The following is a 17,082-nucleotide window of genomic DNA, read 5'->3' as shown; positions in this document are numbered from 1 at the left end:
CATACAATAATTAGCCCGGCATGGTGGCACACACTTGGAATTCCAGCTACTCAGGAGGCTAAGGCAGGAGAATCGCTTGAATCCAGGAGGTGGAGCTGGCAGTGAGCCGAGATTGTGCCACTGGACTCCAGCCTGGACGACAGAGTGAGTAAGACTCCATCTTGAAAAAAAAAAAAAAATCTAATTAGAGTAAAACAATCTTCACCAATGTAATGTGTAAAATTTGATTACTATTTAATTTTATTTAAGTTGTTAATTATATATAATTATTTTATACATCATAATATTTTGAAATATATACACAGTGGAATGGCTAAATCTAGGCAAATAATATATGCATTTTCCCAAAAAGTTATTATATTTGTGACAATAAAAACGACTCCCTTGCCATTTTTCAAGAATGCATTATTTTGTTATTAACTATAGTCGCCATGTTGTACTCATCTTTTGTACTCTTTTACTTATTCTTTTTTTTTTTTTTTTTTTTGAGGCGGAGTCTCGCTCTGTCGCCCAGACTGGAGTGCAGTGGCCAGATCTCAGCTCACTGCAAGCTCCGCCTCCCGGGTTTACGCCATTCTCCTGCCTCAGCCTCCCGAGTAGCTGGGACTACAGGCGCCCACCACCTCACCCGGCTAGTTTTTGTATTTTTAGTAGAGACGGGGTTTCACCGTGTTAGCCAGGACGGTCTCGATCTCCTGACCTCGTGATCTGCCCGTCTCGGCCTCCCAAAGTGCTGGGATTACAGGCTTGAGCCACCACGCCCGGCCCTCTTTTACTTATTCTAAGTAAAATTTTGTATCCTTTGATCAATATCTTCCCAACCCATGTCTCCACATCAACCCCCAATGACCCCATTTCACTTTCTAGTTCTATGAGATCAGCTTTCTTTAGGTCTCGCATATAAGTGAGACCATGCAGTAGCTGTCTTTCTGTGTCTGGCTATTTCCCTCAGCATTAAGTTCTTCCAGTTCATCCATATTGTTGCAAATGACAGAATTTTCTTCTTTTCTATAGGTGAACAGTATTCCATTGTGTACATATATCACATTTTCTTTATTCATTTATGCATTGATAACACATAGATTTTTTTTCCATATGTTGACTATTTTAAATACTGCTGCAATAAACATGAAAGTGCAAATATCTCTTCCACACAGGTATTTTCTTTGTATTGGATATGTATCCAGTAGTGGGGTTGCTGGATCATATGGCAATTCAATTTTTAATTATTTCAGGAACCTCTGTACTGTTTTTCACACTGGCTACACTATTTTACATCACCACCGACAGTGTACAGCTGTTCCCTTTCGCCTACATCCTGTCCAACACTTTTTTTTTGGTCCTTATGTTAATAGCCATTCTGACAGACGTGATCTCTCAATATGGTTTTAACTTGCATTTTTCTAATGATTAGTGATTTTGAGCATTTTTAAAGGTATCTGTTGGCTGTATGTCTTCTGTCGATAAATATCTATTCAGGTCGTATGTCCATTTCTTATCTGGTTGTTTGTGTTCTCAATTTTGAGGTGTATTTCTCTTACATTCTGGATATGAATCCCTTGTAAGATGTATGGTTGGTAAATATTTTCTCTGTTTGTGTTATCTCTTCGCTTTGTGGATTGTTTCCTCTGTAGAAGCATTTTCATTTGATGCAATCTAATTTGTTTATATTTGTTCTGTCAGCCTAAAACGAGGAGGCTGAAAAACAAAATCTAATTTAAAGAGTTAACTTTTCCAAAGTGAGGACAGCTGCCTGAAAGACCCAGGACCCTGTGATCTTGGATTTGAGCTCTCTTCAGCCTTCGTTACAAGAAGGGAGTTTTCGTCTTTGTTTTTTGTTTTTTGACGGAGTCTCGCTCTGTCGCCCAGGCTGGAGTGCAGTGGCGCGATCTCAGCTCACTGCAAGCTCTGCCTCTAGAGTTCAAGCCATTCTCCTGATTCAGCCTCCTGAGTAGCTGGGACTACAGGCGCCTGCCACCACGCCTGGCTAATTTTTTTTTTTTCGGTAGAGACGGGGTTTCACCATGTTAGCCAGGATGGTCTCAATCTCCTGACCTCGTGATCCGCCCGCCTCGGCCTCCCAAAGTGCTGGGATTACAGGAGTTAGCCACCACGCCCAGACTGTTACAAGCAGGTTTTAAAGGCAAGTAGTGGAAACAGGCAGTGGACTGTTACAAAGTTGGTTGTCAGAAAATCTCATTATCTGACAGAAATAACATTGATTAGTGATTGCTGATACATCGTTAAGCTATAGGGTATGAATTATAGTGTCCAGTGCAGCATTGTTAGTTTAACTATAGCTACTGTGGCAATAGCAAGCAGTTTCAAGAGATGAATACACAAGTGGGGGCTGAGGGGTAGGGTGGGATTGTGATTTCATTTTAATGTCTCTCTGGGTCGGATAATTAGGACTCACATTCCTAAAATAAAAGTTTATTTCTCATTTTCCCCTTTTGATCAGAAATACTTCTTCTTGAAAGCATTGATGATCAAAATCTGATTCTCATGGTGTCCCTCATCACTGGGAAGGCTCTTTTGAGTAGTCCTGTCAAAGTTATTGTGCCATAGATGCTGTGAATGGTTGAATTATCTCTAGTCTTCAGAGTACTGTGAACTTAGTTTTTTTCAGAAGAAGTAAAACAAAGAGAGATACAGAGTAGAAATATAATTCGCATAAGAATTATAATTTTAAAATTTCATATGCCATGATGGGAAAAAAATCTATTCCATTGAGGAGTCCACTGAAAACATCATGAGGAAAATTAAAACTCGTTCATTTTTTAGGGATTCGTTGTAGCAAGAAAACAATTCAGGATTTAGTTCAAATTGTAGAAAAACAACATAAAAACAATGTAGAAATAATGGACAGTCTGGCAACAGATGTACTATAGATTTCTTCTGAAAAATAATTTTTCTTTTTCCATTTCTTCATTTTTACTACACTTCATTTTTAAGATTTACTATAAATCTTCACAGAACAAATTTATTTGCAAAATATGTTTTAGTATTACACTTGTCCTGCTTATTTGTACAACGTGCAATAAGAGTAGTAAATCACCACATAGTCTCTTTCCAAGTTGGCTTTTCTGGAACTTTTTCATAAGGAATCCAGATTACCATTTCAAATGCCTCAAGGCTAGGAAGCCAACCCAAAGATTTGCCACCAGACTCTGCCTGTAATACCTATACGAAGTGGGTGACTTTCTCTCTTCTTGAGGTCCCAAAATATCTTGTTTTTCCTGTGCCTGTCTGAAAGTAACATTCTTCACTTACTGCAAAGTCATAAACCTTGCAAGGAAAATTGTGTACACAAGGCATCAGCCCAGTCTTTCCAAGAGACATTTTATCATTGCTGTAAAGTTAACCTCCATTCCTCAAAGCAGCCTGATCATAATTGAAAATATGCCATTCCACTAAAAGCATTGGTAAAATAACCTGTGTATCTAATTGTGTCCTGTTAAAAACCAGTCCTTCAGGAGGCCGAGGCGGGTGGATCACGAGGCCCGGAGATCGAGACCATCCCGGCGAACACGGTGAAACCCCATCTCTACTAAAAATACAAAAAATTAGCCGGGCGTGGTGGCGGCGCCTGTAGTCCCAGCTCCTCGGGAGGCTGAGGCAGGAGAATGGCGGGAACCCGGGAGGCGGAGCTTGCAGTGAGCCAAGATGGCGCCACTCACTCCAGCCTGGGTGACAGAGCTCGACTCCGTCAAAAAAAAAAAAAAAAAAAAAAAAAAAACCGTCTTATTAAACTTATGCCTATAACTATTTTCCCATAAAATAAGAATACTCACAAACGGTTTCCAAGTACTAGAGAAATCAAACAGAAAGATAAATGTTTCCATTGTGCCCACAAATATATACTTTACCAAGTTTGTTCTAAGCTATAACTAGCTCAAAATAGAATGTTCTTGCCTCTGAAGACAAAACATAAAAATCATTAGGCGCGATTTAGAATAAAATAGTGTAAGAATATCCAGTTATCTATTAGTTTAGCCTCGTGTAATTAATTCTGGTTCCACTTGACGTCAGGTTAGCAATCGGGTCATAACACTATTTTCCCACACTGCCAGGATTCTCACACTCGTTTCCTCTCATCTGGAGAAGCCATCACTTCTTAGTTTTGAATTTGCTTTCCTAGGGCTTTCCCCTCACCTCGATGCACCCAATTTGCATGTGGGGTGGGGTCCTTAGGCTTCACTTCTGAGTGCTTTCAGGCACAGGCTCTGTATGAATTCCGTGGTTGTAGACAGGCTGGGTGTGGCGGTTTTCCCAAATGCTGATTATTCGTGCGTTGTAACGGGCATTGAGCAGGCTCACTGCCTCCTGCAGGACTGAGAAGGTGGAGCTCTCTAGAAGCTTCTCAAGTCCCAGCGCTGTAAACTGTCAGAGGGTGTTGCGCAGATTTGTGCAATTCAACCTCCCAGCCAGCAGGTGGAGCTTGTGAGTAGGAGCTGACCCAGCGCCCTGCAATTGCATCAGTACCTGTAGAAAGGGGCCATGAGGGTTGACCTCCCAGCCAGCAGGAGGGGCTTGTGCATAGGAGCTGACCCAGCGCCCTGCAATTGCACCTGTCCCTGCAGAAAGGGGCCATGCGGGTTGACCTCCCAGTGAGCAGGAGGCGCTGGCGGGAGGCAGCTCGGTGCTGGTGGGATTCACGTTTGGCCTTTGTAAATCAGGAGAAGCCCCCGGATGTCCCAGGCAAAGGGCAGAGCATGGAACTCTCAGAGTCCCCTGTTTCATGCTCTGCCAGCCAGGTGGCAAGCACTACCCCAGCAGGGGTTGGGGGACAGGTCCCAGGCCCCTGGGACAATTTTCCAGGAAAGGAAGGGGCCTCTTCACTGCCCCCAAGGAGCCCCAGAGGGGAGAGGGGCAGCTGGAACCCATAGCACAGCTGGTGTTGGTGGGACCCGCCCAGCTCCCCCTGGCCCTGACTTGGTGTGCATCCCTCAGGGGTCTGGACTGGCAGCACACAGCCAACCCAGCCCCAGCATCTGCATTCAGTTCCTGAAGCTGCCCCAGGCTCTCAGACGCCCTGTCTGCGGCAGAAACTGGGGCTCCCAGGCCACAATCTTCCAGGTCAGATTCTAGGACAGGAGGGGCTTCCACCTCCACACTGCACTCTCTCCTCCTCTCCAGTCAGATCCTAAATCTCATCCCCATGCTCCTGGACGGCGAGCTGGAGCCCTAGGGGGATGGGATTAGGCCAGGGGACTTGTCCTCAGGTCCCCTAGATGCGCGCTGGATATGATGGGGCTAGGCTGGTCCCAGGATGGGCAGTGCTGGCTGAGCTGTGGACCTGCCACTGGGAAGAGCAGGCCCCTCTCCATAGGAACAGCCAGGCAAACCGCTGTAGGAGAGGCTGGCAGGCATGGGGTGCATGGTCTGATTGCTTCTTGGTTCTGCAGCAGCCCACAGCAGTAGCGGGGGAACCTGTCCTTGGGGCACAGGAGAGCACGAAGCCTCCTCTCGCCTTTCCTGCCTGCAGTGGGCAGTGGCGGCCTCAGGGCAGGACCCAGAGCCTTGAGGGAGGGACGCCCAGAATGGCGCCCTGCTGCAGCTGCCCATTCTGGGAAGCCCATGGGGCCCCACGTGAGTTTGAGCAGTGCCTCCGTGTGACCTCCAGGCAGCTCCCTATGCCAGTCTGGAGGCCTGCAGGGGTCGAGGGCCCTCTTGCACCTAGGATTGTAAAGGTTCATGGTGGGAATGGGAGTCTCGAGGGTCTCTCACTTATTCCTTCCATGGATGGTCCAGGCCCAGAGGCCACTCCTAACTCCTAGCTCCCAGCAATCCCGTCTGAGCAGGCAGCCCCACTTCCCCCTTTCTGCACCCTCAGAGTGTCCCGTGGCCTCTCTGGTGAATTCTGATGTTCCTGCTCAGACAATCTATTTAAAGTGTCAGTATCTACCCCGTATTTTGGATCCCCTCCGTGGAAGAGAGGTGCCCAGCTGGACCTAGTCAGCCATCCGGAGCCTCTTGCTTTTCCTTCATCCCTGTGTACATGTCTTAGATGGCTTCTTCCTAGTGCAAGTCCTTGAAAAAACAGGGAACACCCGCGACTCGGAGTCTGGTAGTCCAATGACAGACGCAAGAAATTAGGGCTCTAGAGGTGTCTGGAGAAGCAAACGATAATCTCCCTGCCTGGGGATGACCAGCAGCTTCTGGGGAGAGAAACAGTGGCTTCATGTGGCTTATTTTCTAGACTAAAGAGACCAGGTGCATGTGTAGCAGTTGTGGAATTTAACTTCACGGGAAAGACCAGGCTCCAGATGACACGGAGACGTTCAGTGTGGAAGGACTTGAGGTGTCAGCGTGATTTGTGGAAAAGGGAAGCAGCGTTGAGGAAAAATGCCCACTTGGAAAAATGCACTAGTCTGTGACCCACTCCTGAGTGTCCATTGCACCCCTATTAAGACAAAGATTCTGGGCCGGGCGCGGTGGCTCACGCCTGTAATCCCAGCACTTTGGGAGGCCGAGGCGGGTGGGTCACTAGGTTAGGAGATCGAGACCATCCTGTCTAACACAGTGAAACCCCGTCCCTACTAAAAACACAAAAAAATTTAGCCGGGCGAGGTGGCGGGCGCCTGTAGTCCCAGCTGCTTGGGAGGCTGAGGCAGGAGAATGGCCTGAACCCGGGAGGTGGAGCTTGCAGTGAGTCGAGATGGCGCCACAGCACTCCAGCCTGGGTAACAGAGCGAGACTCCCGCTCAAAAACAAACAAACAAACAAACAAAAAAGCCAGACTCATGGAAGCAGAGAGTAGAGAGGTGGCTGCCTGGGGCTGGGAGCAGAGGAAATGAAAAGATGCTGATCAATGGGTACAAACTCTTAATAATAAGATGAATAAATTCTGAAGCCCTGAAGTACAATGAGATGACCATATTTAACACTACTGTACGGTTTACTTACAATTTGTGAAGAAAGTGGATTTAAGTGTTCTTATCCCACACAAGCACAAAATGTTAAGTAATTGTGATGATGTGCTAATGTAGCTGTGGTCATCATTTCACAATGCCTATGTATAATCAAATTATCACTTCAAACACATCGAATAGATACAATTTTTACCTGTCAATTATATTTCAATAAAGCTAGGGGAAAATCTTTTCATAAAAAAGAAATTAAAATATCATTTATTTTGGTTACTATTTTTTGGCAAATAAAATGTTCAAAAAGGTTCTTGTTTAGTTTACAAGTCATTTCAAGACAGTTTTCAGCTTGTTTAAAAAACTTCTGGCCGGGCACGGTGGCTCACGCCTGTCATCCCAGCACTTTGGGCGGCCGAGACAGGCGGATCACGAGGTCAGGAGATCGAGACCATCCTGGCTAACACAGTGAAACCCCGTCTCTACTAAAAAAAAATACAAAAAACGAGCCAGGCGAGGTGATGGGCGCCTGTAGTCCCAGCTACTGGGGAGGCTGAGGCAGGAGAATGGCGGGAACCCAGGAGGCGGAGCTTGCAGTGAGCTGAGATCGCGCCACTGCACTCCAGCCTGGGCGACAGAGCGAGACTCCGTCTCAGAAAGAAAAAAGAAAAAAAAAACTTCTGAAAACAAATTCCTGCAATTAGAAAAATATATCTGAAGAAACAATTTTATCTTCTGAGTGAGCTTTTAGGGAATACTTGTGAATAGGCTTTATCAAAAGGGTCTCTGACTACATATTTGTTACATGTGGATAAGATGCAACTTCTAACTTTCTGGCAAAAGACTTTTTTTTTTTTGAGACAGAGTCTCACTCTGACACCCAGGCTGGAGTGCAGCGGCACAATCTTGGCTCACTAGAACCTCTGCCTCCTGGGTTCAAGCAATTCTAGTGCCTCAGTCTCCCAAGTAGCTGGGATTACAGGCGTGTGCTACCATGCCTGGCTAATTTTGTATTTTTAGTAGAGACGGGATTTCTCCATGTTGGCCAGGCCAGTCTTAAACTCCTGACCTCAGGTGATCCACCCGCCTCGGCCTCCCATAGTTGTGGGATTACAGGCATGAGCTACTGCACCCAGCCAATATTCAGTATTTGTAAAGTCATATGATATTGTAGCAGTAATAGAAAATAGACAAATACAGTACAACAAAATTTACAGAAAGAGACCAAGGCAACAGGTGGGTGTTTCATATCAAGTGGATGGCACCAGAAAATTGGTATGGGAAGATAGGCTGCGCAATATATATGTTGAAGTAATTGGTATCAATAGATAAAATTGAACCACTACATCACACTATGAAGATTTGCTATGTATAAGCAAATTGAAAATGTAAAAAGAGATATTAATGTGTGAAAGAAAATATAGGGGCCGGGCACGGTGGCTCAAGCCTGTAATCCCAGCACTTTGGGAGGCCGAGACAGGTGGATCACGAGGTCAGGAGATCGAGACCATCCTGGTGAACACGGTGAAACCCCGTCTCTACTAAAAAATACAAACAAACTAGCTGGGCGAGGTGGTGGGCGCCTGTAGTCCCAGCTACTCGGGAGGCTGAGGCAGGAGAATGGCGTGAACCCGGGAGGCAGAGCTTGCAGTGAGCTGAGATCCAGCCACTGCACTCCAGCCTGGGCGACAAAGCGAGACTCTGTCTCAAAAAAAAAAAAAAAAAAGAAAAGAAAATATAGGGAAACAGTTGACTTTCAGGATAGGAAGTATTTATATCACCCACAAATGATAAGATTAATAAAAATAGACCTTAATACATTTTAAAACAACTCTACCCTTACAATACCATAAACAATAAATAGAAAAGCTCAGATTTTGGAAAGATTTATGATTTTGTATTAACTGGAAAATCGTATTTTGCATAAATATACACACAAAAATGTATAAAATCAAGTAAATCTTTAAGGACAAGAACAAGCAATTCACAAATGAGAAACTGAGTGACAGCCCAGGCCCCCTTCCTGCCCCCATCATCACCACCATCATAATCTTCATCTTCACCATCACCATCATCATCACTGTCATCACTATCATCATCACCATCATCATAATCTTCATCTTCACCATCACCATCATCATCATCATCATCATCTTCATCTTCACCATCACCATCATCACCATCATAATAATCTTCATCTTCACCATCACCATCATCATCATCATCATAATCTTCATCTTCACCATCACTGTCATCATCATCATCAGCACCATCATCACCATCATAATAATCTTCATCTTCACCATCACCGTCATCATCATCATCATCATCGTCATCATCACCATCATCATCAATATCATCATGATCATCATCCTCTTCATTTCACAGAGGAGGAAAAAAAAGTGAAGTTAATAAATACTTGCCCACAGCCACACCAACGGTCTAGAATAGAGGATGCTGTTCCAGCTCAAGTGCTTAACCACTTCTAACCTTCTATGCCAGATCCTGTGGCAGCTGTCAGGAAAACTGAAAAAAGGGAGATCAAGACACAGCCTCTAATGGATGCACGCTGGCCCATCTAAGGATGGTTTAATCAGTCAGGGTAAAGAGGTCAGGTCAGAATTTTGATGGTGAGTAGCTGGGTTAAAGAAAGGCCAAGATCCTGGAGAGGAAAGATTCTTTGAGTCTCTTAGCTCAGTCTCATTAGGTAGAACTGAGCCACATCTTCCCATAGATCCAACACAGACCTTCGAAAGCCTCACTGGGATCAATGATGCCTGGGAGGCAGCACAATGGAGCAGTTAAGGTTAAAATTCAGGGTGACCAAGTAGGAATGTTCTCAACTGTAGCCTCCACCCTGATGGCCTCAAGCATCTTTGACAATGGGAATAATAATGCTATCTACTTCAGAGGGCTGTGAAGAGAAGGATCTTGCAGGAAATGCATTTATCGGTTAGGGCTTTTGCACCATTAGCATTCAATTAATGTTAAAGAGGGTGGAGACAAGAATGGCAGCTGCGGGTGGATAATAGGGATGAGAGTGAAGAGGGGACAGCATTCGCACAGGAGTCAATGATGAGGGTAACAGGACGTTCAGGGAGACACCTGCAGATTCTAACTTCTCCTTCAAAGCCAGTTATTCAAGCATATTCATTGATTTCCTTATATACAAGTGCTCCTTTGGAAGTGCTCAACTTTTAAAACGAAAGTTGAGACATGCACAAAATCGGTTCCCTTAGGAAGTTCATAGGAGGAGTCACATACTCAGATTATGAGCCCAGTGGTTCCCATTACCAGTCTCCAAACTAGCTCTCATGGGTGGGGAGAAGATAGTTTGCAGAAGCCCTGTGATCATATTATATTACATAGGGAGATAATACTAATAGCAGCCTGGGACTTTCCAGGTGGGGGGAAAGCATTCACACCTGAGGAGTTAAAAACAAACCTAAACAATTGCCCTCTGGGTCTAGTCATCAATATCCACGACAGCCAATGAAAAGGAGAGATTCTGTGGCCAGTCACAGAGCAGCCAGGGCCTTTTATTCTTAGTTTCCACAGCTGTTCTTTGTTGAGTTCCAGCCCGGAGGACCAGGGACTGGGTTGGGTAAGTCTTCGCCACCGGCCTTTCTTTCTTCTTCATTTCCCTAAATTCTCAGTGCTTCCTGAAGGTCTGGAGTGCGTAAAGAACAGGTACAAGGGCACCAGAAATGATCAAGTCTTGACCTTTTGTTTTGGCAAAGATGCACTGTGGTGAAAAGCATTTATTTATTTATGTATGTATGTATTTATTTATTGTTTTGAGACAGAGTTTCACTTTGTCACCCAGGCTGGAGTGCAATGGCACGACCTCGGCCCACTGCAACCTCCGCCTCCCAGATTCAAGCTGTTCTCCTGCCTCAGCCTCCCGAGTAACTAGGACAACAGGCGCCCTCCACCTCACCTGGCTAACTTTTGTATTTTTAGTAGAGATGGGGTTTTGCCATGTTGGCCAGGCTGGTCTCGAACACCTGACCTCAGGTGATCCGCCCGCCTTGGCCTCCCAGTGTGCTGAGATTACAGACGAGAGCTACTGTTCCCGGCCTGGAATGAACACCAGATACATTTGCAGAGAGATTGTGCACCCGGCACTTTCACTAGTTACTCTTTTGTGTTTCCCAACTCTAAGTTAGGTGAGAGAATGGGACTCTTCCAGAAGGCATTGTCTCCTCCTTTTGTGTTTTCTCAACTTGAATTAGAGGTACAGAAAAGTGGAGGTCTGGGAGAGCTGAGGAGAAACGATGAAAGTATCGAAAGCTGAAGGTCCATTTTCCAGACTCGGTTTGTTGGTTCTGATTGGGGGATTCAGGTCACCTGGGAGACAAATAATAAAACAACGAATCTCTGGCAGTGAGGAATGAAGTGGGGAGAAGGAAGGTTGAGACCTGTTGATATGGTGACTTGGCTGATTGGTTTCGAAGTAATCTTTTATCAGCCAGTTCTAGGATGTCCTAATTTGATGCTAAAGGACATATTCATCACGTTGTCAGTAATGTTTGCTTTCGTGAGAGTAGGGGTGAGCCGGGGGTAGAATCTGGGAGGAATGAGGAGATTGTGCCAGGGACCTTGGATGGCAACAACACGAAATGGTAATGGGTAGGGGAGCCTAGTTAAAGTCTGTGAGGTGCTAGGGCGCGCCGGCGAAGGTATCTATCCCTTATCTCTGCAGCAGGAGGAATGAGGCTGATGAAACGTCAGCATGGGAGAAACGCGGGAGACTCTGTCTGCAGAGGGAGGCTTCCCCTAGGGCAGGGAGGAGAAAGGAATGTTCAGAGAAGAGACTGAGGGATGTGAGGGGTTTTTTCTTTTTTCTTTTTTTTTAAAAAACTTTTGGTGAAATATACATAAAACTTACCATCTTAACTATTTTTAAGAGTACAATTCAGTGGCATGAAGTACATTCACATTGCTGTGCAGTCATCACCACCATCCCTAGAACCTGTTCATACCAAACTGAAACTCTATGCAATGTCCATCAAACAACAACTCCCCGTTTCTTCTCCTCCAGCCCCTCTAGTCTCCGTCTGATTCCATATAATGGTCCGACTGTACCATAATATTATACCATTACTTAACTGTTCTTTTAGTTATGAATATTTAGGTTTTTGCCTTCAACAATTATTTAAAAGCCTGCATTGACCATTTGTGCACACAAAACTCTGGGCACATTTGCAAAGGCTACTTTGGAATGGATACCAGGGAGTAAAATTGTGGGGGTGAAGAAACTCTTCATTTTCCATTTTACTAGAGGTTGCCACATTTTCCTCCAAAATTACATGCATTTATATTTCTTGCACCAGTGTTTAAAATCCATTTCCCCATATATTATGATGAAAATTATGTATTTATTTATTTATTTGAAACTGAGTTTGCTTTTGTCGCCCAGGCTAGAGTGCAATGGCATGATCTCGGCTCACTGCAACCTCTGCCTCCAGGGTTCAAGTGATTCTCCTGCCTCAGCCTTCCAAGTAACTGGGATTACAGGCACCTGCCATCACACCCTGCTAATTTATTGTATTTTCAGTAGAGTTGGAGTTTCGCCATGTTGGGCAGGCTGGTCTCGAACTCCCGACCTCAGGTGATCCAACCACCTCCCAAAGTGATGGGATTACAGGCGTGAGCCACTGTACCTGGCCTATAGATTTCAAATCTGGATGGAAAACGAGCTTCTAGGAAATTTTTCCTATTTTTAACAGTCATTTAAGTTTATTTCATGAAGTTTTTCCATTCCTTTCTCAATAAGTTAGCTTCTTACTTGCCTGTGATATTAAAATGTACACTTAAAATTTAACAATGGATTTCCATGCTTTTGCCTGTATTTTCTAATTTTATTGTGATCGCTGAATGAGACCAGTGATCTCTGATTTAGAATGCGTGTTTCTCTTTCAGTTTTTATTTATGCCCAAGATAAGGTCAAATTTAGTAAATGTCCCATGTGTGCTTGAATGGAATGTACATATTTGATTTGTAATAAAGCACTTTCCCCTTAAAAAATACATACATATATTTCATATACATACGGCACAAACTCTTTCTTGTGCATTACCTAAATGATATATTAAATTTTTTGGTTTTGCTTGGTGTAGTGGCTCTGGCCTGTAATCTCAGCAGTTTGGGAGGCTGAGGTGGGAGGATTACTTGAGGCCAGGAGTTTGAGACCAGCCTGGGCAACATAGCAAAGACATCAGCTCTACAAAAATAAAAAAAATGTTAGCTGGGCCTGGCGGTGTGTGTCTGTAGTCCCAGCTCCTTGGGAGGCACAGGTGGGGAGATTGAGGAGGTCCTTGAGTCCCAGTGGGTGCGGAAGGAGGGGGCCGGTCGATTATGCAGGGAGCTGTGCCTGGGCACAGAGCGAGACCTTGTCTCAAAAAGTTTATTGTGGTAAAATAGACATAATACAAAACTTACCATCTTACCTGTTTTTAAGTGTACAGTTCAATGGTGCTAAATACAATATAATGTTGTGCAAGCATCGCCATATCCATCTCCGTAACTGTTTATCTTACAAAACTGAAACTGTCCTCATGAAACAATAACTCACCATTTTCTTCTTCAGCCCCAGGCAACCATCTCATTCTACTTTGTCTCTATGATTCTGACCCCTTTAAGCACCTCATATACGTTTAATGAGACCGTATTTGTCGTTTTGTGACTGGTTTATATCACTTAGTACATGTCCTCAAGGTTCATTCCTGTCACAGCATACATCAGAATCTCCTTCCTTTCTTGACTTATTTATTTTTTTCAGACGGAGTCCCGGTCTGTCACCCGGAGTGGAGTTCCAGGACGCAATTTCCTCTCACTACAACCTCCAACGCCCAGGTTCACGCTATTCTCCTGCCTCAGCCTCCCGAGAGCTGGAACTACAGGCACCCGCCACCACACCCGGCTAATTTTTTTTTTGTATTTTTAGTACAGATGGGGTTTCGTCATGTTGACCATGCTGGTCTTGAACTCCTGACCTCAGGTGGTCCACTGATCTCAGGTGGTCCACTCTCCTCAACCTCCCAAAGTGCTGGGATTCTAGGCGTGAGCCACCGCGCCTGGCTTCCTTCCTTTTTAAGGCTGTATAATCCTGTATTTATAGACGACGTTTCGCTTTTCCATTCATCTGTTGATGAACACTTGGGTCTCTAAGGCTCCTATTAACATAAGTGTCCAGGTAACTCTTTGAGAGAGTCTACCTTCAATTCTTTTGGGTTGCTGGATCTTACAGTAATTCTGTTTTTATATTTTTCGGAAAATACGATATGGTTTTCCGCAGTGGCTGAACCTATTTAACATGTATACGTCACTAGGATACAAGGGTTCCAGTTTCTCTACCTTCTCATCGACGCTTGTTTTGATTTTTTTGTTGTCAGTTACCATCTGAGTGGATGTGAGGCATTATCTCATTGTAGTTGTGATTTGTATTTCCCTAATGATTAGTGATGTTGAGCCTCTTTGTATGTGCTTATTGGCTATTGGTCATTTGTATATCTTTGGAGAAATGTCTCTTCCAGTCCTTTTCTCGTTGTTAATAAGATTGGTTTTTGAGTTTTAGGCGTTCCCTGTAATCTGGATTTTAATCCTTTGTGAGATATATGCTTTGCAAATATTTTCTCCCATTCTGTTGGTTGACTTTTTACTCTTTTGATATTGTCTTTGTTTTTGAGACAGAGTCTCACTCTGTCACCCAGGCTGAAGTGTAGTGGCGCGATCTCAGCTTGCTATAGCCTCCGCCTCCCAAGCAGCTGGGATGACAGGTGCCTGCCACCACGCCTGGCTGATTTTTGTATTTTTAATAGAGACAGGGTTTCACCATGTTGGCCAGGGCTCTCAAACTCCTGACCTCCAGTGATCCACCTGCCTCGGCCTCCCAAAGGGCTGGGATTACCGGCGTGAACCACTGCGCCTGGCCAATATTGTCTTTTGATGCACAAAATTTTAAAATTTGTATAAAGTCCAGTTTGTCTATTTTTTCTTTTGTCTGTGTCATATTCAAGAAATAATCGCCATATCTGTGTCTGGAAGCTTTTGCCCTACGTTTTCTTCTAGGAGTTTCACACTTCGAGCCTTCCGTTTAGATCTCCAGTCCATTTTGCATTCATTTTTGTTTGTCGTATCGAGGGTCCAAATTTATTCTTTTGCATGTGGCCATAGATGGTATGTAATCTTCGCTAGTCGTTTGTAATTATCTGAAAGGTATATTAGCTCAGATACAATGATATTGTATTTTTCATTATCTCCTTGTGTGTAAAATGATATTGCCAGGTGCACATACGCTCGTGAATTCTAGATCTTGGGGAACTGAATCTTGGTGTTCAAAAATTCTTCATCCATTTAGTACTTTCTAGCTTGAGTGTTTTTCAGTGCTGATATTTTTATACTATTAATACTTTTTTGGGTAAGAATTTGCCAGGCTTTTTTCTTCTATTTTACTTTTCTGTGTATTTTCTAGGATTCTCTTATAAACAACATATAGCAAGATTTTTATTCATCCAACGTGAGTCTATGTATTAGTGAGTAATTTTATTTCATTCATATGTGTTAAAATTATACTGAGGCCGGGCGCAGTGGTTCACGCCTGTAATCCCAGCACTGTGGGAGGCTGAGGCAGGTGGATCACGAGGTCAGGAGTTTGAGACCAGCCTGGCCAACATGGTGAAACGCTGTCTCTAATACACACAAAAAGAAAATTAGCCGGGCATGGTGGCAGGTGCCTGTAATCCCAGCTAATTGGGAGGGTGAGGCAGGAGAATCATGTGAACCTGGGAGGCAGAGGTTGCAGTGAGCTGAGGTCATACCATTGCACTCTAGTCTGGGCAACACGAGTGAAACTCCATCTCAAAAAATAAAATAAAATAATATTATACATATATGTATGGTATTATTTTTGCCACCTCTCTCATTTTGTCTAGCGTATATTTCTACTTCATTTCCTGTCTTTTGCTGAATTGCAATGATTATCTGGAGGGTTTGTAATAGTAGGACAGTTCACCATTCTGTTTCTGTCCGAGTTGTTAGTCTGCAAATGCTAACCTATAGTAAATCTAACTTTTTCCCTATATACTGTAATTAGAAGGCATATACCCCCAAACAAGACCAAAAACATCTAAATTTGCTTTTATATCCTCTTCCTTTATTTTCATCTTCCTGAATATGATCATCTGTAATGTTAATATCAGTTCTTTTTTTATTATGAAAATTGGATTAGACTATACTAAGTATGGGAAGGGTTATAGAGCAAACAAACTCACAGAATGCTGGTAGGAACGTCAGTTATTATATCCAGAAGGGAAAATCGTGGCGCATTATGTAGCAAACATGGTGACCCGTGTGTGCTGTTTGACCTATAATTTATAAATCTAGAGAAATGTGTGCTTATATGCACCAAGCTACACAGAAACGCTTGTTCATGAGAGCATCATTTATGTCAGATAAAAACAAGACACTTAAATGGCAGTCAACTCTGCCATTCACATGAATTTGTTTGGAAAAAGATGAAGCTTCTTCCCTAGATGATGTTTGATGCAGGATGTGTATGATGCTATCAATAATTTTGAGCTGCTTTCGGCTGCTGAAATTTAACTCTGTAATCATATCATTCTTCTCCAGGTATCATTTATTCTTTATTTTTGAGGATCTTTCTTTTCCCTCTGGAGACACCTGAGCTCACAGTCCTGGGGCGATATGGCAGAATCTTTTTTTTCGGATTTTGGCTTGTTGTGGTATCTGAAGGAGCTCAGAAAGGAAGAGTTTTGGAAATTTAAGGAGCTCCTCAAACAACCTTTGGAGAAATTTGAACTCAAGCCAATCCCCTGGGCTGAGCTGAAGAAGGCTTCCAAAGAAGACGTAGCAAAGCTGCTGGACAAGCATTACCCAGGAAAGCAGGCATGGGAGGTGACCCTGAACCTATTTCTACAGATCAGTAGGAAAGATCTCTGGACAAAGGCCCAGGAAGAGATGAGAAGTAAGTGCTGGATGAAGGGGCGAGGACCCAGGTCGGGGGAAGGCTGGTGTACTGGGAATAAGGTGGTATCGTTGTTGAATGCATGGCCATCCCCTCCATCAGGTGAGAATGTGTGTGGGCCAAGGTGAGAGTTGAAGGTAGGAAAAGAGTTGCAGGCCAGGGCCGTTCGAACGTGGGCCAGTGATGAACTGGGGACGGATGACATCCTGATACACACCGTTCACCTAA

The 17,082-nt window shown here is 44.0% G+C and overlaps 1 protein-coding gene across 1 annotated transcript in view; it reads left to right on the top strand.

Moving 5' to 3' along the window:
• The first annotated feature begins 16,552 nt into the window (after positions 1-16,552).
• NLRP9 (NLR family pyrin domain containing 9) overlaps positions 16,553-17,082 on the top strand; it is a 33,888-nt gene continuing 33,358 nt past the window's right edge. The window contains exon 1 of the mRNA XM_030942131.1: positions 16,553-16,854. Coding sequence (XP_030797991.1) covers positions 16,575-16,854 — 280 coding nt within the window. The 5' untranslated portion in view covers positions 16,553-16,574. The remainder of the gene's footprint in view (positions 16,855-17,082) is intronic.

Source organism: Rhinopithecus roxellana, chromosome 12 (assembly GCF_007565055.1).
Source record: "Rhinopithecus roxellana isolate Shanxi Qingling chromosome 12, ASM756505v1, whole genome shotgun sequence".
NCBI classification, from domain to species: Eukaryota; Metazoa; Chordata; class Mammalia; order Primates; family Cercopithecidae; genus Rhinopithecus; species Rhinopithecus roxellana.
The sequence above is the reverse complement of the archived record's forward strand: the minus strand, read 5'-3'. Positions and strand labels throughout refer to the sequence as shown.